The 10,122-nt window shown below is 27.6% G+C and overlaps 1 protein-coding gene across 1 annotated transcript; it reads right to left on the bottom strand.

The window, feature by feature from the left end:
* Positions 1-3,968: 3,968 nt before the first annotated feature.
* LSm3 (U6 snRNA-associated Sm-like protein LSm3) lies at positions 3,969-10,121 on the bottom strand. The gene is made up of 4 exons (XM_016068564.5): positions 9,813-10,121; positions 8,322-8,429; positions 5,173-5,268; positions 3,969-4,088 (listed from the first exon to the last, which is right to left on the bottom strand). Exons 1-4 carry the CDS (start codon positions 9,837-9,839, stop codon positions 4,005-4,007), a joined length of 315 nt encoding a protein of 104 aa, XP_015924050.1. The 5' UTR covers positions 9,840-10,121; the 3' UTR covers positions 3,969-4,004.
* Between the last annotated feature and the right edge of the window lies 1 nt (position 10,122).

The following is a 10,122-nucleotide window of genomic DNA, read 5'->3' as shown; positions in this document are numbered from 1 at the left end:
CACTAGACAGAAGAGCATTAATAATGTTTTTACAATTGAATTCAATGGCTGTAGGAAGTAGAACATATTTTGAAACAGTGTGAATTGCGGCCTGGCAGTCGATGAGGAGGACAAATCTATTTTCAGGTCTTTCTAATACCTTTTGGAGAGCCAGGTATTTTGCGAACATTTATCCATCGAAATTGTCACAGTTTGAATTGAGTGGCTTTTTGAGTTGGAAAAATCTGGAGAAAACACCTGAGCCTGTTCGCCTAGAAGCTCTCTCAGCAGAGCCATCGGTGTAGATGTGGAGCCACTCATCGCTGGGGTATCTCTCGTTGATGGTGGCAATGGCAGCAGCTTTAAGTTCTGCTTGAAGGGAAACTCCCTTCCGGATGGGAAGCACAAGGTCAAGAGCTGGAGCTGCGTATCTCATCATTCCCGGAAAAACTGATGGTCTAAAAAAGACCATCAGATTTTAAAGTGGTCAGATTCACATTTTAAAAAGTGTATGTAAATATTTTATTAAAAAAACATAATAAAGTATGAATATAAATAATAATGTGAAGAAAAAAAATCTTAAATAAATTGAACATTAAAAGAAACTTTTTAGTTATCTAAAAACTCATTCATTTACAAAATAAAATCAAAAGATTCATTCTCAATTCTTTTTTTTTTTTTTTAAAAAAAGGCTTTTGAAAGTTTCTAGAACAGCAGTTCTTAACATGCATACATAGCAGGTTGATTAAAAGTACATAAAATAGCAGTGACATAGCAAGCAACAAAAAATTTATATTCTTTCCACGAAATCTAGAAGAAGAAAAAAAATTATTTTAAACAATTTAATATTTAGTTCGAAATAACATTTAATGATTTATTATTCTTCTGCATAAATAATAAGCAAAAAATGAAAATGTTACTTTATTAGGTTGGGAGAAATAGCATTTAATAACTTTTAAAACTAAGGTTTTTCTTTCAAAAATTTTAATCAATAAACTTATGTGCTTACTAATCTTAAGTAGGTAATTTGTTGTACATTTGTCTGCTTATAGATTTTTTTAAATTTACATTTATTATTGTTTTAAGTGATGGATTTGGATAATTTTGAAAAACAGTCTTATAGTTAATCTTTCGGAAACAACAACATAAAAATTTAAAATTGTCTTGGCATAATTTTGTCAGAACAAATCTGTTGAAATTCTAGAATAACCTGTGTTTATCTCTTTCATTCTGATTGGGCAATAACTATGCATTTTACATGTTCAAAGTGATATAACGATGTTGAATGAATATCAAATATTTAAGTGTGAAAATCAAATAAAGATGATTTAAAACATATTTTGACTTATCAATTTTGAACTAATTAATAGACAGTTAAACTTAAATCATTTTCAGAATGTCTTAGAATAGCTGATGTGAAATATCGGGTTTTTACTTCTTAATTTCTAGCGTGTCAATGTTCCACATAAATATTCTTGCCTACTATTTCTTTAATGCTAAATTATTTTATTCAAGTACCATTAGTGGAAATTAAGAACTTTCAACCGAAATTAATTACTTTTAAGTGCCCTTGATTTTCAAAATAATTAAGGAGATATTGAGGGCTTTTATGGACTGTGAGAACCCTATTTTATATCTCTTACATGCTGATTAAGCAACAACTTCGTATGTTAAATGTTAATTTATTTGTGAAAATTGAATAAAAATAATTTAATGTATATTTAGCTTTATCTTTTTTTGTTTATTCTCCCAATGTCGAGTTTGATTCTGAGAAAAGAGAAATGAAGTGTGAAAAAATTATAAAACTCTTCTGTTATTTAAACTTTAAGATATGATGTAATTGAGAAGTTTTTACGAAAATATATTTTTTTTAAAAAATGCAACTTTCCTCTTTTTTGTTTGAAAAATAATCTTTGATTGTTTGGAATGGAAATAGTTAAAAATTTTGAGTCAGAAGACTAAGGACTGATTTTAAATATATTGAAATCCTAAAAAATTACATGATATTTTATTTATTTGTGTGTTAAAAAAATTAAATTCCATAAACCAATGTATTTTGATTCAGCTATCTAATTCAATACAAATATTTTTTATTGAAACATAAAATCTTAAATTAAAAATATAAGCTAAAAATTTTTTTAAAAGGTTCTGTAAAATTTAAATATTTTGAAAAAATATAGCTAAAATAAAAATAGTGGTTTATAGTAAAAGATTTTTTGTTTAAAGTTAGATTACATGGATGATCATTAATAATTATTTTGTTATAAAACTCCAAAATGTGTTCATATAACTAAATATTTACTGAAAAATATGAATTAAATAAAGTACTCACAATCCACCATGTGTGAAATATTAAAACTATGCTATCCAAAATCATAAGACTATGAACTTAACATCACAAGTCCCACTTATTTCCATTATGATAGTTGTGACTTATCTTGAAATAAGGTTACCATTGGTGAACAATGATTTTTAAGTGGCGACTATCTTTTTAAACTTTCAATTACAATCTGACATTTTTTAATATTCATTGAAAAAAACTGTCTGAGGAATGAATAGATTTTTTTTTTCTTCTTGTCGTTTGTGCGTTCCCCAAATTTCTGATTTCACGTTTAGTAATAATATCTTAAGAAAAAATAGGAATTAAAAAAATCGTGCTAAAATATTCATGACAGCGGAATTTTGATCGAAAACTATATGGATGTACGATGAAAAAAAGGGCAAAATCGAACCAACGTGGTCGAAAATTGAAAGGTTATTACTCATATGCGACCCAAGAGTTGGTAAATTGAGATTTTTAAAATGATTTCGAATCTTTTTGCGTCATTACAATTACTGGAATAGCAGATATTTTTGATTTGAGCAGATATGCACAAATATCCCTCAAAACCAAATATTAAACTCAGATGTATGATTGAAATTACAGCAATGAAGTAGCTTTTTTTTAATGTTAATTCAAATGACTTCATTGTATCCGTTGAACTAATTCAATTCAGTTCAAAATATATTAAATTTTGTATTCAGGTAAAAGCTTAAAGATTTTTGTTTTCCTATATTTTTCATATTAAATTTTAGGAAAACAAAGAAAGTTCTTCCAAACTCTAAACATAAAGTTTAAAATAAAATGTGAATTATCACTGAGGCCTGTATTTCAGTGATTTTTGAATTCTTTTGTTTTTTCAAGGTATTTTTTTTAAAAAAAAAAAAAATATTTAAGGTCATTTCTTGAGATTTTAGGATATTTTCTTTCCATTTTAGGGCAAGATTAAGGTAAGATTTTTTTTTTTAAAAATATTTTTTTTATAGCCTTTTACAAGTTATAACTGAGTTATACAATTAATTAATTTCAGTTACCAGGAAAAAGATAGCTATTGTTTACCATTAAAAGGAGATAATATGATAAAGATAAAAAACAGAAGTAACTTTGTAGGTAGGTAACAAAACAAAATCATTGGAATACAAGATAACTCTAGGAACAACTGTACAAGCTTCCTTCACATTTGGAAATATCAAAAAGCATTTGATAATCTAATTCAACTTTCATTTCATGTAATTTCACAAAATTGAAGTTTTCAAGTATGAATCAAAGTATGCATATCAAAATTTTCCTTCCTTTTGTTTTCTAATGATTTGGTTTTTAACATAAACTTCAAACTAAAATAAAAAATTGCATCTAAATTTCTCTTTATATGTTTTATTGCAATTATATGCAGTATGTTTATGAAAGAAATGGTGTTACAAATTGAAATTCATATTTAATTACAAGGGAATTTTTGTAAGCATTTGTAATGTTTTTCGGCCATTTTTTTTGTTGCTATTTTTAAGGATTTTTTAGGTTATCAAAATCAGGGATCTAATTATCATTAATTGTTATCCATCATTAAAAAAGCAAAATTGCTATTTAATATTAAAATTGAACCATGATTTGTGCTTAGTAAATTAAACATCTGTAGTGTGGTGTCGTATATTTAAACAATAATTTTGATAACTGGTTTTTTAATATTTTATTTTTTTACAAATGTTTGTTACATTCCTCCACGAATGGGAGGAGATACGAGAATAACTCCATCACCTCGAACAAATAGCATTGGTACTGTTCTCTTGGTCGTCTAAAAGAAAAAAAACTTCAATGTAACATGCATTAATCATTAATTTATAACTGTATAAATTAGAAGTAGGGTAAGCTCTCTACTGTCTAATATGGCGAAAGGGTAGACTAGATAACAAGAAAGTACTATAGAAAGGAGTTCCATTTCCTACCCCTTCTCCCAAATAATTAAAAACACATGTTACACATTATAAGAAAAAATTATTCAAGTAAAAATACTTACTGTTCATTAATAAATTTACACAAATTATGTGACTCACTAGAAAGAGTCAAACTATACAGTTTTTACTGCACAAAAATTACAATATTGGTAAACAATAACATATTTAATAAATTTTAAAAGCACTTTAAATTTTTAAATAAATGTAAAACTAAATGAATATAATTAAAATATGTTTATTAACAGCAAATTATTTTTTATACAGCTAATGAAAATTTTTAATTTAACATTTTAATTTACTCTTATCCACTTTAAGTCTCTAATTTTAATTATTTATTAGTCTATTTAGAAATATAATAAATTACCTTTTCATTATTTCTTTGGGTAAAGCCTTCATTATCAATAAAAAGAAGCAACCCTAAAGAATACATTTATAAAAATATTTTCAACTTACTGATTTGTTTAGGGAAAAAATTAATTGGATTAAATCAATGATTTAAATCAAAATGATTTAAACCATGCCAACCCTGCATAGAGCTAAAATTTTTTTTTTTTTTATGGATTATCTTTCAAAATATGGCAGGTTCGTATACATAACAGTTAAAAAAGTGATTGCAAAACGTCATACATTTATAATAAAATCTGTACAAATTGAATGCATCGAAAAGTAATAACTCAAATGTGCAATTCAAAATTTTCGTTTTTTTCCCTTTCTTTTTTTTTAAAGTTTTCAAGAAAACATCATTGCGTTCAGAAGATGCTGTGGGCCGGTACATCAACAGTTGGCAAGTTGCAGGTTGTGCACCTCTAGATTAGAGCATTTGATTATCTGTTTAACAAAGGAAGTTAAGAAACAGACAAACTTATTTAGAGATAAAGCGTACAGAAAATGTGAATAGGTAAAAATAATTAAATATAAACTCACTCTATAAACTTCTTCATATGTTTCTTCATCAATTTCAATAGTTGTAACAGTTTCCTCAACATCTCCTAGAATCATGTTCAAATGCTGATCGTATGCCTAAAAATGAAACATTAAATAGTTTTAACAAAACTATCATTACAAATATATGTAATTTTTTTAATAGCTTAGAATCATAAATAAACATGAAGTTCAGGAACCAGTGCTGCTATTTTTATAAATTAACCCTCTCTGAAACTAGCCAGCTTTTTCCGAACTTTCAGTTGAACGCTTTCCCGCATACTAGTTTTCGCTGTGCAATGAATTACACAGAGAAAACTGTCAAACATGAAGGCAATTTACTTCCTAACAAGTAAATTTCAGTACAATTCTGCCTAAAGACTCGCTTGCTATTGGTTTAAAGAAGAAATTTTTTTAAATTTTTTTTAGTACTTTTAGTAAAAGTAGTATAAAAAATATATAAAGAAACAGCTAATATTCCTGAAGTTAAATGTTTAAAAATTAATTAAATAATCAGAGTTTATAAAAGTAACAAAAAGGTAACTTAAAATTTATATATTGAATAAAATATAAGATCATCTATCTGTAAAAAAAAAGGGTCAACTTATTATATGCTTACAAATTGGAACAAAATGTCATTAAAAATAATGGGTTATTTATAAATTGAGATATTTTTTGCAGTATATAAGAGTTTTTCATAATTCTTAAATAAGCTATAGAAAATCTGAAGTCCTTCATATATCTTTAGGTTGAATACAGATGCTTAAATTAATTGATTTTTGACAACTGTATTTTTATAGTACTATATAATTGTGTAAGATACATATTTAAGTAATGTGTATGGTATTATGGTACAATTTTTTCCAATGAATATTTCTAAATCGTCTAGCAACTGCTTTCAAGATAACACATCACTCTCAATACTTTTGTCCTTTTCAATAATAAAAACTTTTTTTCTTTCTTTTGGTAATTTAGACCAATATCTAGTTTATAACTAACATGAGTAAACAAACTGGTACTTTTAGCACTGGCTGTGCCAGTTATTAGAACTTACAACCACTAATTCTTATTTTGCATCATTACAAGTACCATTGCATTATCAGCAAAGAAGAATTTAATTTTAATTATTCAAGCCAGTCAAAGAGATTTATTAAAAGACTTCTTGTATATAGAGGACAATGTAACTGTTGTTTCTCCTTGAAATAGCTAATGTACACTTAAAAATGGAAATGGCAGGACATAGAGGAATGTTGTAGAAGATTTTAAAAGACAATAAATAAAACCTTTAATTGAATAATTTACATATTTATAGTCTTCACCATTTTGGAAAGATGGAATTTTTTAGTCAGGTAAGTAACCTCTACTACACAGACTTCACATCTTGATCTAAAAAAAATAATAAATTTTAAAAAAATAGACAGAAGCTTTGATATTTTATTCTTTTGATCTTCAGTAACGAGATTGGGTGACTAGACCTTCATTGCAGGAGGTTTTTTCTTTGTTTAATTTTTTCCCAGGCACCATTAATTCTAATTGATAAGTTTTAGCATGGCTTCATGCCAAACACAATAACAGTGTATCGTTTTACACTTTGTGGCAGATACAAAGCCTTTGACAGTAGTTTGATTATTAATTCTATGTGATTCGAATTCTTTACCAAATTTTTAGATAGTTCAACTCTTCTAATAGGTTGAAAAATATAGACTAGATTTCCAGGTGCAAAAGACACTGGTTGGTGTTTTGCATCATAGCGCTCTCACCCATTATGGTATTCATCAATAGCATGTAGGTGAGTAAGTTGCTGAGCTTCAGTTTTACCCTTAAATTACACGTGTCAGCCAAAACATTACGAAATTTTTAGACTTGATTATTCGTCTATGAAAGTTACATTAATGTAGCACAATGAACCACTTAGTTCGTAAATATATTCAGCTAATAGCTCAAATTAAAACTTTCACACAAATCATCGTCTCATGATCACATATAAGAACCAGAGTTCTCCCTAGGAATAAAAAAGGGCATGGCGCTTCTTCACAGAAAGAGGCACTTTGAGTATTGAGAGGGCGCTAATTTAACACTGTTAAATAAATCAAAATATGTAACATCATGTAATAGGCTGAATTTGATCCTAAATTTTTTTAAATTACCTATGTTACGTGTATATTTCACAGAGTAATTCTAACTCATTATCAAAATAACAAAAAAAATTGAAGCTTTTGAAAAATAATGAAAGACAAGCTAAAAGACAATCTCTGCATATAAACTTACTTCAAAAAAATATTAATTTATGAACAACTGAAAGTTTTTTTTTAATATTTTAAACTGAAAACGAGAAAGCATTTATATTAAAAAATAATGGTAAAATTTAAAATCACTGAAAAATGTATTAATATACACTCCCTCCAAATAGAAGATGTGAATATCTCTGGGTCTGAATATCATGTAAATTTCAACTATTTAACTAGACAACATAAGAGAAATCTTACTAAAATCAAGGAATGAAATTAAAAATAAAATTCAAACAATTATCAATGACTAAATAAATCAGAAGTGGACTTTTCATTAAAACAGGTGGTTAGGAAAACAACATTTTTGTGAAAAATAAAATAAAAAGGCAGTGCTTTTAAGGGATGGCAGTTTATTTTTCCAAGAAGAACAATGGAGGCGCATTTGGATCAATGAGCAGGATGGGCAGGCCACCCTTCAAAAAGCACTTAAGGAGAACACTGTATGGACCCTTCTTGAACCAGGCTTTAACTGAATATCTTTAAACTAAAATTTTGCCACTTTGTTGCATTTTAAGGAAAACAAGTGGTTAAAAAACTTGAAATTTCAACATGGAGTCTTACCTTTTCATTCTGTAGAAATAGAAGCACTACATTTAGTTAAATGAATAAAATAAAGTACTTATGGGATGATGCAAACATTTAATATAAATGAAAAAATGCAACAATGAAACATATTTTAATTAAAGTAATTCAGAAATCAAATAGTATCAACAGTACGAACTATAAATTCTTTTTTCTGCCCAGCAGCAGGCACAGTTAAAAGGTGAGCCAGCTGACTGCAAAAAGTAGCAACAAACAAAATTTTATAATTAAATAAAAAAAAATTATTTTCAGTCATTTTAAAAATAAAAAATGCAGACTTACGTGTAATCTACCTCTTAATTCTCTTTCGTTTCTCATCTTCACATAAATGCGTTCATCTAAACTCAGGCGAATCAAATCCAACGGTTCTTCTACAGCATTTGCAGCTGACTAAAGAAAAAATATGAAAAAGGAGTGTAATATTACTTAGCTCAGAATATAAATTTACAGTAGAGGATGAATTAGACAGAATAGGTAAGACCAACATCATTCTGAATATCTAGTTTCCTAGATCACTGAGAGAATAAGAATTATCAAGCACATACAAGACCGAATTTTTTAATATTACGTAATAATGCCGCTCTTAAATACAATATATATAGTGTATTAACACATTTTCTAAGGTTCATTTTACTGTTTATTAAACAGCAATCCTAAAATGATCAATCTAATTCTTGTTTTTTTGAAGAAAAAGATCAATGAAACCACAATAAGTACTACGCATTTCATGTAACTTTACTTAACGAGCAAAATTCATAAATAATTACATTTTTTGCAAGTATATTGAACTCATAGGCATAAATAAAATATTACAATTGCTATAATCAAGTTCAGGCTCGCACTAAGATTATAAGTGAATAAAAGAACAGGATCATCAATAAAAAGTAGAAAAAAATTCTAATAGAGCTGAATTTTTCCCCCTCAAGGATGGAAAACAAAAGTCCTTTCCAATTAATTTTTACATTTTATTATTAAATAGTTTACTTTTGCATATTTTTTAATAATATTTAAAACTGTTCAGGACTACAGGGGCTAATTTTGGCCACCAGCAACAGATGGTGCATCCTAGATCTATACGAACAATTCATTAATCAAATTTTAAAGATGAATTCGGTGTATATTGGATTAAATATACTCTGGGAGTGTGTTTAACATATTTTTTCATTAGCACTTGTTTCTGCCAACTGAAACTGCTAACTGTCATGCTTGAAATAAGTTAAAAATATATATATATTGGCTTGTTCAGGAGTTGCTAAAAATTTCACTTGCATGGGTTTTTCATAGTTTCTCACTGCCCAGAGCGCGGCTGCAGCCGAATTTGGCAATAACTTTAACTACTGATATGGAAATCTTCCTTACTCCAGAAGTACATGTAGGCTAAAAGAATTAACAATGGGACAAGAGGGTACTGATAGCTAATGCTCCCAAGAGAATTTTCAAGAACTAATTGATTTATCTAGGAATGGTTCAATCTCCAAAAATCGTCGACTTTAAACATTTGATAACTATTTCAATCCTTAAATATAGTTCATGAATCAGTATTTAAGCATTCTCTGTAGAATTTTATCGTTTTATGATTTTTAACAAACTGAACCTCACTACTTCACTTCTCCAAACGATCGATTGCATGAAGAGACATAGCATTTATTTTGTTATAAAATGAAATTTAGAGGGGGAAAATAGGGATATCCTCAGAACCATTCACATTCTATATCAACAATTTATATTTAAGACAATTATTTTTCAAGGTTCAGTCAGTTGTAACTTGCTTACTTGTTCAGTATCATCAGTCATAGCCATTTTTATATGTATTTAATCAGTAATTAATAGAAAACAAAACAGTAATATCCCAAGCTCTAACCACAAAATATTTATATATTTGATATTTGGGATATTGATGAGTCCTTAAACTAACTCGACCGTCTACCTGGTACAAAACGTTTACTCAGTTTACACTTCTGAAGCGTTGTTTAAACATGTCAAAATGTACTATTACAGTTGATTCAGTTGAAAACTGTCTTTTAAACGAATCAAAAGAAAGAAAAAAATTTTGTTTATTCCGTTTTTTCGTTAAGAACATTTC

This window comes from Parasteatoda tepidariorum, chromosome 7, assembly GCF_982258835.1.
Source record: "Parasteatoda tepidariorum strain Cologne lab strain chromosome 7, Ptep-v5.0, whole genome shotgun sequence".
Lineage (NCBI taxonomy): Eukaryota > Metazoa > Arthropoda > Arachnida > Araneae > Theridiidae > Parasteatoda > Parasteatoda tepidariorum.
Note: the sequence above shows the minus strand (reverse complement) of the source record. Positions and strands in the feature narration are given on the sequence as shown.